Source organism: Porites lutea, chromosome 5, assembly GCF_958299795.1.
Source record: "Porites lutea chromosome 5, jaPorLute2.1, whole genome shotgun sequence".
NCBI lineage: Eukaryota > Metazoa > Cnidaria > Anthozoa > Scleractinia > Poritidae > Porites > Porites lutea.
The window spans coordinates 22921250-22941342 of record NC_133205.1 but is presented as its reverse complement, the minus strand read 5'-3'; the positions used below and the strand labels follow the sequence as shown (position 1 = coordinate 22941342).

The 20093-nt window shown below is 39.8% G+C and overlaps 2 protein-coding genes across 3 annotated transcripts in view; one reads left to right on the top strand and one right to left on the bottom strand.

The window, feature by feature from the left end:
• Positions 1-12503, bottom strand: part of LOC140938624 (uncharacterized) — a 61210-nt gene extending 48707 nt beyond the window's left edge. Inside the window, exon 1 of one of the 2 annotated variants that reach the window (XM_073388123.1) lies at positions 12272-12503. In XM_073388123.1, coding sequence (XP_073244224.1) covers positions 12272-12481 — 210 coding nt within the window. In that variant the 5' untranslated portion in view covers positions 12482-12503. Of the gene's footprint in view, positions 1-8956; positions 9245-12271 lie in introns of those variants that run through there. The other variant, XM_073388124.1, reaches the window with a different exon arrangement.
• Positions 391-20093, top strand: part of LOC140938638 (uncharacterized) — a 33557-nt gene continuing 13854 nt past the window's right edge. Inside the window, exons 1-4 of the mRNA XM_073388135.1 lie at positions 391-853; positions 16374-16552; positions 17214-17462; positions 19645-19893. Of these exons, the coding sequence (XP_073244236.1) occupies positions 508-853; positions 16374-16552; positions 17214-17462; positions 19645-19893 (1023 nt within the window). The 5' untranslated portion in view covers positions 391-507. The remainder of the gene's footprint in view (positions 854-16373; positions 16553-17213; positions 17463-19644; positions 19894-20093) is intronic.

Below are 20093 nucleotides of genomic sequence, written 5' to 3'. Positions count from 1 at the left end.
GAGGGGGGAGGGGGAGGGGCGGTGGGGCTGTACTCAGCAAAGTTTTACACGGGCAGACTCCGCTCTAAACCCTTACCCTTTTATATACTATTTTTGACTGAAAAGGTACCCCTTTCGTATGGCCTTGTATTGACAAATGGTACCCCTTTCACCTACATATAGTTTAGAACTTTCTACCCCTTTTAACTACTGTAAATGTACTTTACCCTTTCATATATCTCAACTGGTTATATTTCGCCTACCCTACCTTTTTTCGGAAGCCTCCCGTATAGGCCATTATAGTGAGTACCCCCCCGGGAATTACTTCTACGCAACAGGGCGTAAATAAATCCCAGTCAAACCGCTCTCGTTTGTCTGTAACATTACGTATATGCCATTGTGTATTTAAAGGGCCTTATTAAAAAGTACAATGCGGCTTTCTGTGCTCGTAAATCATGTCACGAATCAAGTGCCAGGAAAATGTCTTAACCTAACTAAGCCAGAAAATACTTGCAACAAACCGCGAAGATGAAACGAGCTATGATGATAATCTGCCTCCTCCTTCTGTTAACGGAGGTAGATACCTGGAGAAGAAGACGACGGCGACGGAGGGCCGCTCCCCCGCCCTGCAGCGCTGTAAACTGTGTCGTCAGCAGCTGGACAGGTTGGAGTTTTTGCTCACATCAGTGCGGTACAAGCGGTACACAGGCACGTTCACGGCAGCAAACGCGCGCAGCGTCCTGTGGCGGGACCTGTCCTTATCATTTACGCGAAACGCGAGCTTGCAACAGAGACCGCTGTCAATATGGTGGCACCCCTCAGAGTTATGGCTGTAGTTGTAGAGCAGGATACGGTGGGACGTGTTGCGGGCAAGGTGAGTTATATAGGTGTTTTCGCTTGTAAAAGGATGGCAGTTGGAAACAATAATCATGATAAAACCTCAAAAGGGCAACTGAACAACAAATCTGTTGTGTCTGAAAGCAGACAGCACCTATAGCACTTTGACGAGTTTCTATTTCTTTCTTGTAAATCTACAGAATGGAGTTTTTTTCTTTTAACTTTGCAGGCTGTCACTCTCTCTTTTCCGTCTCACTATGTTCTCACAATATTAAGGTCCGCTCACAAGTAGAATCTCAACATATCTAAGAACAGTAAGCCTACAACTCGACTTCTTATAGCCGCAAAGTACATTTCCTGCCTGACAAGCCTAAAAAACGGGCTATAAACAGTTTAGAGCTATTGACTAAACAAACGAATATCAAATTGTTACACAGAAATTATCGAAAAGAGTAACGCATTCCAGATGACACCTAAGAGGATAATGTAAAGTGTAATTATATCAAATGCAAAACGAAAACTAATCGATAATCAAGGACATACATTTCCATAAAAGCAATTAATATCAACGGTTTATTAGAGTTGTTAGTATTTTACATGGTGTAAAAAACTCATGCCAAAGACAAGTCACATCCATTTGATAAATGGAGTCTTATTCGTGTAAACACTGATCTTATAACAAACTGTTTTCGTTCTTTAAGGTCTACATGGGATTGATAGAAGGTGGGTTTTGATAGAAAAACGGGTTGTCTTTTAATTTTCTGATCAGTGAACTAGCAGTTTGGATTTTCCTTTGGGTTTTCTTATAGAAAGTATCTTGTGCTCACTTTTGACTTCTTGTTATTTTTTTGCTGCTACGGGAACTGCTTAGCGGGATTAATCAGGTCTGGTATGCGGAAATTCGGAATAAGTCAACGCCAAAAAGAAAAAGATAATTAAAAAGTTATCCGAATTCCCGGATTCTTATGTGTGAAGGAATTCTCAAATTTTTATTAATACTATCATCTGTTTAATATGATACCAGATCAGAAAATCACTGAAGGAAAAGGCTCTCAATAGAACCCGTTACAACAAACAATCCCCGAATCTGTGCTGTACTTACTGCTTCGTTCCCGACCTTTTTCGAAGGCTTTGCGTTTCTATTACAACAATGAATCTCATCATCCAATAAAGTTTATCATCGTTCGCTTTGGGTTTTTCCTAACGCAGGAACTTGTCGTTACGTATGAAAAGTTATATTTGCAATAGATGTATAGATGAGTTGCCTGAATTCAAGTTAGCTCGGTTATGATTTTATTTTGATAGTTTGGCCGAAATTATTTGAAAGTACATTAAAGCGAATTTTTTTTTCAGTTCGAACAACTCCTACTGAATACTACATCGCACTGTGCTTTGCTATCATGTTTTTCATTGTGCATCAGTAATTGTTCATACGGTACAAAAACAATTAAAAACCCGTTACGAAAAATTGAACTGATGAGTTAAATGCAACGAGCAAATAAAAGCAATGAATATCTAACAGTTGACCCTTTGCAATGGCCTCAGTTCAATTGACAAAGTTTGTAGGGTTTATATATCTATAAACCCTTACATCCCAGTAACGCTATTGGTACCTTCTTCATTACTATCATGTACTGTTCCAGTCTCAGACTTTTTTAAAAGTACTCTCGAGGATAATCAATCATGCACTATCAGTTACTTCATTGGAATAATTCTAATTAAATGAATTGTAGCTTACCAAAGCATGAACGCGGTATCCCTCACTCGCTATAGACTTGGCTCCTCTCGCAGTATGTATGTTGTTAAATGGCTCAGTCGCAGAAATTGCGCATTGATTGTCTTTCCTTGCAAACTGTTTGCAAGTAGAGTAAGGACACAAGCAAGAAGGCACTCAACGTACATTGCAAGGGCCAAAATAAGCTTCCGCGGCTAGCTTCGGCTTTTACTATTTTCTAATCACAACTGCCATTTATTGAACAATGCAGCTAATTCAGTTGCAACGGCTTTTTTTCTTCGCCCAGCATCCACGGAACGCGGTTTTATTCTCGCCTTCTGTTTAAGCTTCCACAAAACGAGTCGTTTGTTTAAAAAGGCAACCAAATTTAACATAAACACCATTATTTTCACGCATCGATGTACAAAAATCAATGAAAAAACCTCAGATTAAATAATTACAATTGTCTAAGAGCAACCCCGTTGTGACGCAAATAGCTTCAGCGAAAACAGGAACTCTGTAAGTTATAATTAAACTAGGCGTTCTGGCTTTAGTTGTTCAAACGTTTTTTAGCGCTATTCAAGAGATAAATCACTTTCCAGCGGAATATGTATGGTAACGTGATTGGTTTCCTTTTCAATTGGATTCCTTTTAAGAGATTTTTAGAGATTTATTTATAGCATTATTCGCCTGTAGAACAACTGGAGCATGTCCATAATTTCAGCGAATTTCATTAAATAACATTACCGCTGTGTCTGTTACTTTCAATTAATAATACAACAAATTCCCCGAAGCTGAAACAGGATAACTTCCTCTTCTCGCATGCCTAAAATGCTCTAAAATAACAGAATTTGGAATAAGGAAAATCCGTACGAGTGTTACCAAGGCTAAAATATAATTAGCGGCTGAAAAACCCGGCTAAATGAAAACAGCAAAAAGCCCAAGCCTTTTTAAAATGTTACTGTTAGATACAAAAGAATGTAGGCATCGTAAGTAATCAATTCAAGCGAGAAAATTTTAAAGCGAAGGCTAAAGATTAAACTAATGAAAGTGATTAGAATCTATTTACCAACAAAATAGTGCAAAAATTGTAAGGTATTGATTTTCATATAAAGATTCCTCAGAAGTACCAGAAGAAGCGCATGGAGAAGACGAACTTGTTCACGCGTGGACAAACACCGAAAGCGGAAGTTTTCAATTTTGCATTAATTTTAGTGTACTGTAATTTAAAAAGAGCGATCATCTAAAACCAGAACTAATCATTTTTAAAGTAGCCTGTGTCAGCATAGCAAAACAAACATGAAAAGATCTTTCATTATAATTTGCGCACTGCTTTTGATTATGGAGGCAAATTACTTTTTTTGGCGAAGAAGAAGACGACGGAGGTCTTCTCCGCCTTGCAGCGCTGTAAATTGCCTCGTCGATAGCTGGACAAGTTGGAGTTCTTGCTCGCATCAGTGCGGTACTAGCGGTACACGGGAGAGGACACGGCAGCAAACGCGCGTCGCGTCCTGTGGTGGAACATGTCCTTACGAGTTACGGCAAACGGAAGCGTGCAACCGAGATTCCTGTCAAAACGGTGGCACTCCTCATAGCAGCGGCTGTAGTTGTAGAACGGGATATGGAGGGGGCCTGTTGCGGGCAAGGTGAGTGCATTTCACTCAAGCATACTATATCTTTCTCTGTGAGACAGCAGTTTTAAGTGAGGGGGGGGGGGTTGATGAAGTCAGATCATGAGAGTCGGAGATTAAGGCTTATCAGATTGATTCTACTTCCTTTAGAATATCTTAGAGAAATTTCAGATAAATTACTTTTTTTCAAATTTAGAAACAGCCTTACATCCACTGGCATTAGAAAATTCCTGCGCACGAACACAATCAGGATGATTGCAGAAAGTCATATTTCATTAGGACTGCCGAGCTGGGGAACTCTTTGCTATGCGAGTTCAAATTAGCCAACAATTATTCAACAATGTTTATAACTAGCCTTTTTCAATGTTATCTTTCAAAACTTGAGACCTGTAATCCACCAATGTTGCAATCTGTAATGTTATGATCTTAGCTTGTCTTACTATGAGGTGCAATTAGGACGAAAGTTCTGTTCCTATCTCCTGCCACATCCCTCCCCCCCTTCCCGCCACCACCACCACCACTCCCATTTACTTTTTTTGTTAATACTCTCCTTTGTTTTCATTGCAATTGTTGTGGTGTGTGTATTAAACTAAAAATTGAGGCTGTTGACGTGTAGATGTGTGCCCAATAAATAAGACGTCAAGACATTGAATCTCTTGTGCTGTCTCGCTATTTTGAACAAAAAAATTTCATTTAGTTTTATTCTCACAGTCACTCATTCCTTCTCCCTTACTTTAAAAAGTGAAAAGCTTGACAAAAGCGTTTCTCTTGATTAGTTGTGAAATATTCAGGGGGAAATAAAAATAACCAGGGGGGATTTAGGGGTGGGCCAGGAGGTCCCGGTCTTCCCCTTTGTCCGGGAATTTTTTCCCTTTTCTAAACGTGTGTCGGATGGTACTTCGAGCTTTGTTACTTAATATATTTTCAGATTACATGTTCAATATGGAACCCATATATTTTCAGATTACATGTTCAATATGGAACCCAGGCATTTGCTAAATTTAAGCGTCCAGAATGCACTAGATTGCATCTCAGAAAATTTCAATCTCAAAAATTTTCCTGGAGGAGCGCGCGCCCGAAACTCCCAAGAAAAGTGCGCCGTTCGCAGTCCTGATGGGTGCTTTCCACATTGCCACTGTATACCGTATATCTTGAGGCCCCCTCTATCACAAAATCCTCCGTCCACCCTGTTCAAAGGTTTTCTAATTTTATAATCTGAGCTTAGGGTGAGAGATTCGGTGTGAACAGATGACTTTCGCCAACCAACACTCTTTTTTTAACTCCTTCATTACATTTTCCTTTTTCGTAAAGAGATTCAAAAAGAATTTCTAAGACGGAGAAGGTTAGCTGTCTTCTAGTTCAATGCAGAAAAATTAACTATTTGGCATTTGAAGATCTTTAAATTAAACAACACGATAATAGTATATCAAAACGCGTAAAGTGAAGGCGGCATTGCATCAAAATGGTTAATATATAATATTACGCAGTCGACGAATAGTTTTATGACTAATCAAACGTCTAAGGACGAGGGCGACTCCACCGACTGGGCTAGTGAAGAAATTATTGGCTAAGAAAACCACCTGCTTTCACGCAAGATTCGCGAGGCGATAAACATTCTTACTCGGAGCCTGGAAATGAACCGTGATCAGGGCAACCAGCTTCCCTCAATTTATGGAACAATTTTGCATCCTCTTAAAACGAGTCTGCGAATAACAGCAAACGTCATCACTGATGAAGGGATCCGTTCGTGTTAAAGAATACTTCTTTGCAAAACACCTACTACTATTCTTTTGGAGTTTAACTACCTGCAAGAAAGCTCAAGCAGCCAATAGGCCCTTGCAGCGTGCAGTCACTTGACATTCTATTCAAGGAAGGTAAAATCACGTGGAAATTAGTCAAAAGGAAAATTTTGAGGTGACAGATGCAAAAGACCAAGATTTTTATGGGTGTTTGAATGTCTAAAATATTGATGGACTTCCCACTTTTTGAATCACCATGAACCGGCCCTCTCTGAAAAGAGGTTTAAAAAAACTACTTGACATAAGCACTGTTTACGTTACTAAATTAAGGGCTTGATTTTTTTTTGTCTTTATATATTACTAAACTAAGGGCTTGATTTTTTCTGTCTGCATACACCGTAATTTTTAGGGAGTTATTATAACTCCAAAAATGGAGTAAAAATTTTAGGTACAGGATAACCCCTTTTTTGGGGTTATTTTAACTCCTAATTTAACTCCGAATTTGGGGTCATTTTTACTCCTGAAAAAGAGTTCTTTTTACTCCCAGTCTGGAGTTAAAATTACTCCGAAATGGGGTTACTTGTACTCCTTACATGGGTCGTTTTTACTCTTTTTGGAGTTAATTTAACTCTGAAAGTGGAGTAAAAATTTTAGGTACAGGATAACTCCTTTTTTGGGGTTATTTTAACTCCTCAATATCTGGGGTCACTTTTACTCCTGAAAAAGAGTTCTTTAAACTCCTTTTTGGAGTTAAAATAACTCCACGAAAAATAACTCCACTGTAAGGAGTTAAATTAGCCCCACTAGAGGAGTTATTATAACTCCCTGAAAATTACAGTGTATATTAAGCCGAAGTATGGCAAAATGAATAGTGACGCAGTGAAAAAATAACAATAAACAATTACTTTAAAAGCATTAAAAAAGGTATGCCACCTTAGAGTTATTGTGTATTAAATTCTTTAACCCGTATTTTAGCGTTCAATTGTGTTTGTTCGTTGTAGTATCTTGCTCTATCCTCTCAAAACCGGGAATTTCAAGACATGCAACAAAATCTATGATACAATCAAATCAATAGCTTCAGAATTATTTGAGTATTTGGTAATATGACTGACACTTTCATCAAGCACTTTGGATGAAGGAAAGAATCTGCACGTTGATATTGTGGTGTAAAGACTTCAACAAATCAAGTGCCCTCACTGATATCGTGGTTGTCAGACAGGTCACTCGTCAGTCAATACGCAAAGTGGAATAAATTCTTCCATTTTGCATTAATAGTTCTCTATGAGTGTAAATGAGAACCTCAGGAAAACTAGCAATATAAGGCAAAGTAGTCATTGCATGTAATCTATATGAAAATTAAATATGAAAAGAACTTCGATGATAATCTGCCTCCTGCTTCTGTTAACGGAGGTAGATACCTGGAGAAGAAGACGACGGCGACGGAGGGCCGCTCCCCCGCCCTGCAGCGCTGTTAACTGCCTCGTCAGTAGCTGGACAAGCTGGAGTTCCTGCTCACATCAATGCGGTACTAGCGGTACACAAACACAAATTAGGCGGCTGACGCGGGCCGCTTCTTGTGGTGGAAGATGCCCTTATTCTCTACGGCAAACGCGAGCTTGCAACCGAGATACCTGTCAAAATGGCGGTACTCCTCATAGTCGCGGCTGTAGCTGTAGACCGGGATATGGAGGAACGTGCTGTGACCAAGGTGAGTGCATGTCACTCCCACAAGTTTTTCGGCTTTGTATGTCAACCTACTACATGTAAGAAATGACTGCTCTTTTCAAAGCAGCGGCTGTAGCTGGTAGAGTTCGAGCGTGCTGTGGGCATGGTGATAATTGCGCATATCACTTCCACATTTTTATAGTGTTTCAGTCAATAGCAAAAGGAAAAAAGTAAGATGGTGGGAGAGAGATTACTGTTCTGTGCGCACGAAGGTTCCCGCCAAATTAACCTATTAGTAAGCGTTCCTTAGTTCAAGTTTCTTTCAAATGCATTTCTAAGACAAATAATCATGATAAATTGCTTCAATAACGTTGTTCCCAAACGCAAGCAAGCTTGCATGGAAAACAGAGTTAACTTGATAAAACCTTTAAAGTATGACAGAACGGTAAGCTATGGTGGAGGTTTTCTTTAAACTGTACGCACGAAAGAGTAGCTGTATGTAATCACTTGGCTTCAACTTTAATAGAACCGTGAAAAAAGGCTATCTAGAATTTTTGTTTCGTGACTGTTGAAACCCTTACAACTGACCTTTTAGGCGCCTTATAAGATGTCATACCTTTTATCATCCAAAGTATCAATCAAATTTTCCAAGTTGTTACTAAATCCCAGTTGATGTGGCCTTTAGAAAAATGCGGCTGCAGGTTACATATCTAAGGTATTGTTTCAAATTATCACTTAAAATTAGGAGATGTACAAATTAAACTGACACGACGTCTCTTTAGCGCAGGCAATATTCTATAGTCTCAGCTCTTGATGTGTGATTTTCATTTGAATTGTCTAACCTTTGGCATAGAAATATCAATTCTGAAAAAAAAATTTAAGCGCTAATCAGTCATTCAATCAAAACAGTCAAACGACAGACAATCATTAAAAGGATAATTTGGATAAATTGCCAATAAAACGTTTTTTGATGAAGTCATATACAATTTTCGGACGGGGAGGAAATTAAGTGGAAACTTCAGCAATAGAATTCAAACCCTACCAAGATACTTTTTCACTCACAGAGTCGTAACGCAAACGCTAAAATACAGCAAGTTGATGCATCAGTGATTACTAAGAACTCATAGCTCTAATATTTATACACGCTGCCCGCTGCGATTTTGAAATGAATATAAAACACTAAGGGTCGTGCAACTTGCCACGAAATCTACCCACGCGCAGGCAATATTTGGTGTTGCTAAAATCAACACTTGTATAACTTATCGCCTTTTGCACGCTTTGCGGGTAATCAGAGAAAATAAGAATTGAAAAAGTTACAATCAAAACTCGAGCAATGTCATCACGGAAATAGCTGAACACAAAAAAAAATATCTGTAAACATACAAACTTACCAGAGCATGAATTTGGAATCCATCGCTTGCTGTAGAATGAGCGCCTCTTGCTGTATGTACTGAGACTTCGTAAGAGTAGGTGCATTTGGCGTGCAGAACGAGTGACAAATGTCTTAGTTTCTGGCCTAACACTACAGATCCCCAGCTATCATCTAAAGCTGAAATAAACGCCCATACTACTAACACATTTGGGAGCCAATTCATGGCTACTGCCAAGTGCTCCTGGAGGCGGCGAAATCAGGTCCCTGCTCAACAATAACCTAAGGTACACTGAATTTACATAGTATTTACATAGCACACAAGGCACACTAGGAATTTTATCAATATTTATCAGCTGAGAAAATTTCTGTGCACTCTTCAAAGCTTACTTCAATTAACTCTAAACAACATATTTCTTAGTTCTGAGGCATCTCAACCCTGCCCTCAGTGGCTCTCAGACATGCAAGCTGAAGTCCTGGCCCCCAAAGAAAATTTCGTAGAAACTGATATGCAGTGATAATGTCAGCACAATCAAGTGACCGAACTGCAAAGGAGCTAACGCTATTTTAGGCCAGGGTTGTTATTGCTTTAGCTTGCATTGCCTTAGATTCGAACGCAGTAAAATGTGGACGAAGAAGATGTTGTTAGCTATAACGGTGATACTTTCGTGTTGTGTGAGGAGCACTGATTCTTGGCGCAGAAGAAGGGGTGGAGGGGGCCCTCCTCCTTGTGGTCCAAGAAATTGTGTTGTTGGTTCGTGGAACGCGTGGAGTGCCTGCAGCCACCAGTGCGGGACTAGTGGAACGCAGAGAAGGACAAGACCACAGGTTTCTCCTGCTTCTTGCGGTGGAAGTTGCCCGTACACTTTCAGTGACAATCGGGCTTGCAACAGGGACAATTGTCAGAATGGGGGAACACCCCATAGCAGCGGGTGCTCTTGTCGACCGGGTTACAAGGGGACATGTTGTGAAGGAGGTAAGGAAAAATACCTGTGTGTGTGTGTGTGGAGCGTTTAAGGATCACTGTAGTTGGCTATTGCTGAAGCAGCTCCCCCGGTTGCCATCCTTTAAAGTTTACTAAGTATCATTTAATTATCAGTCATTTTTACTACAGGTGCTGTTTACGGCCAAGTTAAATAAAATCATGTGAATAGAAATAATAAAACTGAAAAATATTTAAAACAAATCCACTTGATAAAGACTATCAAGGATTAGAATCACAAAAAGATCAGCAGAAAATTAATTGTAAACGATTTATGAAGGCAGAAACAAAAGAAATCCGGCATTGATGAGAAAGTTATCGATCGGAAGTGGGATCGAGATGCAATACGTTTGTGCTCTCCAAATTGAATATTGAACGGAGTATTTATTCCTCCGTGAGTTAAATACAAAACACATTAACCTATAAAGCTCTCAGATCAACAGTAATCTGTATATCGCAATGGATCAAGAGGCAGATGCTACAATGAGCCTTCTAAATATTATGATTGAATATTTGCATCGCAACAATTATATTGATTCCTTGTATCGTAACCTTTTAAGGACCCTATTAAAATCGCACTACTCTACTCGCGTTTTGAAAGCTATATTGATTAAAACCTAACGCTCAAACGACAGTTTAGCAATGCCGTCCCTCACCTTATACAGTCAGGTCGTGGATAAAGTGGGATAACCTTTGCTATATGAATTCTCAGAAAATGTGGAATTCCTAAGAATTTCTAGAACTTCCCTGTACTTCCCGCTTGTACAGCTAAGTACTAGGAACATTTGGGAATCTTAAAACACGATTCTAGGATTAATCGGTAATTCCGAAATTCACCTAACGAGTCCTATGTGAGTTTTGAGTTGTGGTTGGTTTGCGGCTCAAAAGGAGTCTTATGTGCGTGGGATGAGCCCCGGGGGGACACTCAAGGGAAGTCTGGGTAGAGGTGTGCCGCCGAGGCCCTCAAACCCCGACACTATTTAAGACAAAAATTGCTCATTTCGCCACTCTGTTTAAGACAGGAGACACTACTTTCTGACCCTAATTTGCTTTGTTTTGCATGCAGAATTAAGTAATTTTTCACACTAAAATCGTGGAAACAGATTTTTAGGGGAAAAAATATCGGTATTGCAAATGTAGACCGCTCATCGCAAGACAAGACAAGACAAGACAATGCTTTATTTGGAGTCTTATACAGTCCTATGTACATCGACTTTATCCAAATAATTTAAAATCATAACACATATTGCACACTAGTGGAACTATAATCAATGTTAACCTAAAGAACTAATGATCTTCTTTTCTCATAGCAGTCGAATACGTATTTTGCAATTAACTTTTGCACTGGTTTGTTAGTTTTGTTTGTTTTGGCTTCCAGTCCAAAAAGACGCTTAATAGTGAAATTGTATACCCTGTTTAAGACTCAAGACCTTGAAAACTAGGCCAAATAAGGGAGTCCCCCCCCCCCCCCCCCCCGCGGGGGATGAGCCTAGTATCTTCGGTCTTGTCATATAACTCTGCTAAACTGTTGACAGTAGTGGGCCATAAATTTTAATTGAACATTGCAACTTTGCAACGTTTAAAAAGAAGCGAACACTGTTCTTCTATCCTGGGCGCGTGTCGTGCAACGGCTCACGAGCGGAAAAGAGAGCCGGTCAGGTGATTACACATGCGTGTCAGCAGAACATTACAAAGATGTTTACTGATACAGCAAAAATAATATTTTAATATTATTTATTTTTGCCTCTACGCGGAAAAAGGTATTAAGATTCAAGAACTGGGCGTTCATAGTGTCGAGTAAACCCTTTATCTTGCTTTAACTTAATGTTGGAATGTAAAAATACCAGTGAAAGGCTGAACCATTTAACTGATATTGGAATGGTTCAGCCTTTCACTGGTATTTTTACATTACAACATTAACTTAAAGCAAGATAAAAGGTTTACTCGACACTATGAACGCCCAGTTCTTGAATCTTGATACCTTTTTCCGCGTAGAGGCAAAATTAATATTTAACCCACTGATAACCTTAAACCAGGTTTTAAAAGATAGTTTTAAGAGAGAGTGTTAAAGTCTTCTTTTTTTTTGAAAACGGCTTTTTATGGGGAAAAAGATCAGATAGAGGTGGAAAAAATGTCATGAGGGAGGGAGGAGGAAGGAGAGAAACAAACCGAAGTTCAATAAAAAGCCAAAGGCCAAACGTAAACTCTGGTAAACTGCCGGATTGAATGATCCCTAACAGTTGCATTAAGAAAAAGCAAAAACTTGAGCCTTGTATCAGTAAAAAATGAATTTCAGCTATGCTGGACGCAAAATTTTAGTGAATAAACAAACCAGTAGTAAACATACAAACTCACCAGACCATGAACTTGAAATCCATTGCTTTCTGTAGAATGAGAGCCCCTTGTGGTATGGACTGCAACTTCATAAGAGTAAGTACATTTGGCGTGTGGTACGAGTGACAAATGTCTCTGGTACATAGATCCCCAGCTATAATCAAAAGCTAAAATTAAGCCCCACAGCAACGGCACATTTGAAAACCAATTCATTGCTTCTGTCAGGCACATACTGCTGGAGGTTGCGAAATGACTACAGGGGGCCAGATTGTGCAAAACGTGACTGACAATAATTAAGTAAACTATTTTACGTCACAATAGACTGGTTAGGAATTTTTAACAACAATATTTCTCCGATGAGGAAATTTCTATCGGACCAGCTTGAGGCTTACGAGCGTTGAAAACATTAATGATAACAAATTCCGACCCACAGTCAAGCACTCGGTTGTTAAAAGAGCTGTGATCATTCCGAACGAATCTGAAGTGCTGTTCTCACAAGACCATTTTGTAAGACCAGTCGATGCAATATTGCAGGCCGTCAAGTGAGGACAGTGAGAGAAAAGCAGGGCGCCTGAGATAACGCGATTTATTCGGCCAAGCTGCAAGTTTAAGCTTAATCGTCACAGTTTCCTCCCTACACTAATATTCGAAGGACGATGTGGAAAATTATGTTCACGATTTTTTCACTGGTGGTCTTCTTGTGCGCGCAAAATGTTGATTCTTGGCGCCGGAGGAGACGCAGACGGGCTCCTCCTCCGTGCAGTGCTAGAGATTGTACAGTTAGTTCGTGGAACACGTGGAGTTCCTGCAGTCACCAGTGCGGGACTAGTGGATCACAGAGAAGGAGAAGAGCACAGACTTCCCCCGCGTCGTGTGGAGGAAGTTGTCCGTACACTTTCGATCAAACTCGCGCGTGCAACAGGGACAAATGTCAGAATGGGGGGACACCTCATAGCAACGGTTGTTCTTGTCGGTCAGGTTACCAAGGAACGTGTTGCGACGGAGGTAAGAGGTAACGTTGGTTGACGTTTTTTAACAATTCCGGATCAAATTGCACTTTGAACGATGGTTTTTTAGAGTTGTGATTACCGGTGAAGAATATGTTGACATTTAACTTTGTATATTAGATTTTATCTAGAGAGGATAAAGCTCAGAGAATGAATCTCCTATATAGGCCCTATACCCATCGTAATCCCTCTAAAGATATTTTTAGATCTTCTTTGAGGTCTGTTTTTTTTTTGTTTCCAAAAGGGCTGAATGATAGGCAATCATACGTCCTTAGTTTTTGCAATGTTGACAGGTGGGCGAAGGCCCGCTCAATGCTCCGCTACGTTCGCGAATCAATTGTTGTATTGGCGGAAGAAATAACGAGAAAACTGCAACCATAGGGAAACGAGTCCAATGTATACGTTTTGTGGACGAATGCGCCTCTAGGGAGGTGAGTGTAGTAAGTGGAAAGAAAAAGTATGGTGGCATAGATTGTAAAGCTTCAAATAATTTTAATAACGAAAGAACTACAGTACATCCCGCTCTAAGTACGCACTAATATCAGGAAAAACAAAATTGAATGTATCAGTCCCCGAAGAATGTTTTTGGTGTAGCTTCTGTTTAAGCAACAATTCGGATCTGAAGCTAATTTACCGTGAGAATTCAGCATCCTGCAAACGAGATACATGAAGAAGAAACCAAAGAAACTAAAATCACTAACAAAAGGTTATTTAGCTGCAAGAAAAAGCTACCTTTAAAGATGTCAAAGAAAATTGTTGCTTAAAAAGACAACTGCTTCTAAATATCAAAGTAATCCGCTGTGTAAACCACACCGGAAACCACAAAACAATTATTAAATGCCTCATGACCTCTCAATGTTCCACGGAGACTCATTAGAGCGACCAAATTAAGATTTGCTGAGTGAAAAATTAAAATACTCCATGCACTTCATAACCTACGAGCTAAAAAGAAAAAAAAGAAAACCGTTCTTGTTTTAAAGAATACTTAGGGCGGTGACGTTTCACACTCATGGGCTTGTCAGTCGTGTTCAGCCTGTCAACACATTATTTCAAATCCAATTTCCTTTCCTTCTGTTTCTCGACGCTAATTCCAAATTGATACGTGCTGAAATGAAGAAAAACCTCTCAAAAAACAGTTATCATTTCGCACAAAGAGAGGATAAGACCTCTTTATCCTCTCTTGTTTCGCATTCATCGCAACTCTCGCACCCCCGACGTTAAAGGGATTACGATGGGTAGAGGGCCTATATATGGGGATTCATTCTCTGAGATTTATCTCCAGGGAAAATCGCCCTGGGGATGAGGTTGTTATATTAAAAACCTCCCAACTGCACATGACTGATGTCATGAACTGTTGGAGGGTAGATCAAAGGTTAGGGCGAGGTCAGGGTTAAGGTTCAGAGGAATTTTCTAAATATTTTATCCAGCTTGTTGGAAAAAAGAGTAACCGAACTTCAAACTAATAGCTTCTGGAGGCAAAACCGACCTACAAAGTGCAAAGAGCGTCCGAAGTTTTGCGTTAAGTGTAATTACTCACTTGATCAATTTGTTTTGAGAGACCTATTAACCAGCTTCAACATAGTTCAAAACAAAGGAAACGTTGAGGCGATGTCGAGACAAAGTTTAAAACAAAACAAAGACAACACGCGTTCAACTTACTCCTTTCAATATCTCACAACAATAATTAAAGAGTTTCTGCTTTTTACAAGTTTCTCGATCATCTTGAGACCTTTTGACCAGGGTTTTAATAAGGGATATGACACCCCAATTTTGTCTGGTATTGAAGTCATTTCCGCGCAAATGCAAATTATTCTTGTATGCAAAACTTAACACTCCTTCCCTCCCTGTGTTCGAGATAGAAGTTAACAGTTTACGAAAGCTAGTAAAAGATTTTGCTTGTCTTACATCAGTGGACAAAATGTTCCACAGAACAGTCCCTCTGTAGCAGAAGCTATTTCTATAGTAATTGGTTCGTGGCAAGGGAACAGCAAGATTGTTTTCAGAATCTCTAAGGTTATAAGAATTAAATATGTCGCAGCGTAATATGAATTTTGAAGACATGTAATCAAGTGCAAGGCAATTCAAAGATTTATACACCATCACAGCCTTCTGAATTTGCCGCTGAGTTTCAGGGTTTTGCCACCCCAAGTCATTTTAAAGTATATTTACATCTGCATCATGTTTGGAGTTTGTGAGAACGCGTGCTGCACGTACCCCATACCACTCTGCAATATTCAAAATGTGATTGGACAAGGTTAACATACATCATGCAAGGCGGTAGGGGGCAAACAATGATTGATGCGTTTTATAGCTCCAATACCAGATGCAATTCTCTTAGACAAAGCGTCAACATGGTTTTCCCACATTAGATTTTCGTCAATAAGCACGCCAAGAGACTTAGAGCATTGAGAATGTTTGATTGGAACGTTATTTATATTCAAAGAAGGCAGAGAAGGTAGATTATTAAGTTTTTGCCTTGAGCCGGTTAACCCGAACTCAGTATTAGTCATATTTAGCGTTAGTTTATTTGTGGTAAGCCAGCGATTTATGTTGAGCAAGTCCTCGTTCAGGGAAGACTGAATGGAATGGATATTACCATACGAATAAGATGGGTATCACCAGCACACATTCTTGGCACAGAGTGAGACAGACAATTGGGCAAATCATTGATATATAGCAAAAACAGTAAAGGCCCTAATATTGTTTAATGGGGAATACCATACTTGAGGTGCAACATTCTGACAGCATTTTAGCACCCTTCTTTTGACTTTTAAACAAGGTATAGATTACCATCGTAATCGGCTTGCACTATTTGGAGCAGGTTACATCTATCTGCTCGAGGCTAGGGGATGACTTTGTTTACCATGAGTCAGAGAAAACGAGGAAGTGGAAGCATCCGTAAAATGTTCAAGATGGGCAGCTTTTACCTAATGATAGGAAAATTACAAAAATCCGACCGGATTTAGGCGACATTAGATTCTAAAATCACGAAAAGAAAAGCTTTAGAGACTACATACCCTTTGATAACCAAGTCATAAGAATTCCCCCGCCCCACTCTGTACAGTATGTTGCAATGCACTTTGTGAATCGTGTTAAATAGTCTTCTGTTCTTGCAGACGTGAATGAATGCCTACGAAATCCCTGCCAGCACATCTGTACAAATACATTCGGAAGTTATACCTGCCAATGCCATTCATGCTACACCAAACTTGGAACACGGTGTGAACTGAGACAATGCAAAATTAGTGGCTCGTGTTACGCTTATGGAGCAGTGAACCCGAGCAATAAGTGCCAGGTGAGAAAAAAAATACAATAGAGTTTAAGAATTGAGACACACGAGTCCGGTAATTGCTCATAGAACAACAGGTTTTTACTCAAATCACGTCGTTTGACCGAAATTGCACAGTGTGTTCGGAGCTTTTCACATTGCATCAATCTGCTAGTTCATCCAGTACTTTTAAATGAATCCATATCTCGCATCCTAATTTTCATTTAGATTAACAATTCATTTATAACCTCAAAAGCACAAATAAGGACGAGGTCCTGTACTCTTCAACAACTAAGAAGGGTCGAATCCAATACACAATTTTGATATCTGCCCCATTATGCATACCGATTTCACCAAAAATAATAAAATATCAAAAATATATATATATCTAGATGGACGACATCAAAAATGTTCATTTTGATGAGGGCTTCAAGTGTCAACACTAGATAACATAGCAAAACCCAAAGCCAAACATTTGCAATAAGAAGCTGGTCTTTTTCTCGCACACGTTAATTTTAAAAGATTATACACTGATTGTGATGGGTGTACCATCCAAACAATTTGTCCGCTAAATTAAAAAAGTTGTAATGTTGGTGAGGGAAACTATCTACTAAAAGTATATTGTTGCTGCCGTCTAAACCTTTTGGTTCAAACCGAAAGGCTAATTAATTTAATTCGCTTCTGACAGGACTGTAACAGTGCCAACAAGATGGCCTGGACAAACAGTGACGCATTACCTTGTAGTGACGGTGTGGCATGCACTAGGAACGACCGTTGTTCAGGTGGTGTTTGCTCTGGAACACCATTCACTTGCCTTCCGTGCGAAGAGTGCTACAACGACGCGTGTCGCGTTAAGCCCGGTTACTGCGTTATTCAGGATGGTGGAGTTAAGAAGTGTTTTACCCATGGCACCTTACGTCCAGGATATCAGTGCCAGGTACAAATCCCTGAATAGTTTTTGAAGGGGGCTACCTGTGGCACAGCCCAAATATAAAGGGAGCTTTTTTCGCCGAAAAACGAAAAATTTCGGATGGACCACCCAGAAGGCATTGCATGTCCTACCCCCTCTAACAGGGCCACCATTGTGACTTTTTGCGGGAGGTAATGGGTCATTTCAAGAGGGAAAATTGCAGCCAATTAGGAGTAATTAGGACTAGCTGTACACTCATAAGACCCAAAAACGAAGACCTAAGGCCTAAGACCCCGTGAACTAAAACGAAGACCCTCTGGACTAAGGCGAAGACCCCTAGACTAAAACGAAGACCCTCTGGACAAAAACGAAGACCCCATGAACTAAAACGAAGACCCTCTGGACTAAAACGAAGACCCCTGTGGATTAAACTCTTACGGCGATTTAGGAGTGTTGTGGAATTTCCTCTGGGCTATTTGATTGTGATAATGAAGTCTATCACTCACCTTTTCTTCAATCGACCGCGTGCTCTAGCGTTCTAAAATGTCGAACAATTGTATCGATCAATACAAGTACAAAACAAAATAACCGGCGTAGGAAGGAAATAACAACAAGACATTTAACATTGATGAATTCAAGGAGAGGGGAACCTCGCGCTCTTTTTATTACTTTTTACCTCATCAACAGAAAAATGCTGTCGATCCAGAACATCGCTCGAGTAAAGCTGTACATTTCGGGTTTCATGTAAGCAAGGTTTAATAGTATATATGCCGGGTTATATTTATAACCCTGTTTCTTTATTCTGACCTCTATTGTAAAAAAATGACTCATCTTTTACGGCTCAAACAGTTGTTATAATGATAACTGTAGTAAAAAATAAAAGAAAATAAAAGAAAAGGAAAAAAAAATACATCGGTTCTGCAAGATTCGATCCCGGGACAGTTACGTCGTATCTAAGACGTTACCACAAGGCATCGAAGGCTTTCTCGAAATAACAAAATGAAAAATTTTTATTTATACAAAACTGACGTCATCATCGCCGTAAACACATCCAAAGTGATTTAACACTCGAAATATGTTCAAAGAAACCTGTAAAGAGACGGATGGAGACACCTTTTGGAAGAAAAGGTAAGTGATAGACTTCACTATCACAATTAAATAGCGCAGAGAAAAATTCCACAATATTCCCAAATCAGCTCAAATCGCCGTAACAAATTACCGAAGAGGGCGTTGTCTTTCGCAAGAGTTCAAAATCTACATGGGTCTCCGTTTAGTCCAAAGGGTCTTCGTTTTAGTCCAAGGGGTCTTCGTTTTAGTTCATAGGGTCTTTGTTTTAGTCCAGGGGGTCTTCGTTTTAGTCCACGGGGTCTTAGGTTTAAGGTCTTCGTTTTCGGGTCTTCGTTTTGGAAACACCCAAGGTTAGCATGGATTGCTATCGCCGAATGGTCTACAGGCGGCCCAAGCTCACTACAGGAACCCGGACGTGACTCTTGCTTGCGAGCAGTGTTGTGTTACAAACGGTTATTTACATAGGCTTGTATGGGACGTAAACGGTTTTTCTTAAAAGAGAGAACAAATGTTATGTTTTTAAATAAAATCGACTAACCGTATTGCCTTGTTGTATTCTTTGTAGTTTGCCCGCGTCTCAGGCCGTTTTGAAGCGTTTTAGCGCTATTTTGGTCGCCGAAAACGCTTCAAAACGGCCTGAGACGCCGGTAAACAGCAAAGAATACAGTAAGGCAATAAGGTAAGTGGATTTTATTTAAAAACATAACATTTGTTCTCTCTTTTACGAAAAACCGGTTACATCCGATACAAGCCTTTGTAAATAACCGTTTGTAACACAACACCGCTCGCAAGCAAGAGTCACGTCAGCGTTCCTCTAGTGCGTTACGGTCGCCTGTGAATGGTCTCGCTATTGGGACACAGTGTCTTGCCCTTACGCTTCTCCGTTTATCACTCTTATTTGTTTATTTCATGGCTAAACCTGGAAAACAGCTAGTCACCTAGTTAGGTAGACTTTCGACTATTCATTTCAATTCTTCCGATTCATCAATGACTTGTCCACGTCGTTAAAGTCGTCGCTTTTTCTGGTAATTTAAGGAGCCTTCTCTGATTGAAAACTTGACTTTAAACCGTCTCTGTTAGTCTCCTGCACTAACTTACCTTACCGTTTTCTACCTTCTTAAATTAACATGTTCTCTTCCAGCAATGTGACAGCAACAACAAATATCAGTGGACCAACAACAACAATCTTAAATGCAGTGACAACAACTTAAAGACCAAAGATGACCGATGTATCAGTGGAGCGTGCGTGGGCACCCCGTACAACTGCCTTCCGTGCGAGACACATGACGGACGGGGCTGTCCAATCAACCCAGGACACTGTATTATACAAAATGGCAACCAAAGGACTTGCTACGCTAAGAATCATTACAAACCAGGAAACCCTTGTCAGGTAGAAAGATAATACTTTCGTATTGTACTTGGTATCCTATTGTATTTAATCTGTGAGAAGGTAAATACTGTTAGAGCGATTCAATGAAGCCCTCTGAGGTAAGAATAAGTTTATAACAGATTAATTCAGTCTGTAAAAAAAATACAAGCAACCACGATTGAAAACACATGATACACCAATTCAACCCAAGGAGGGCTGCG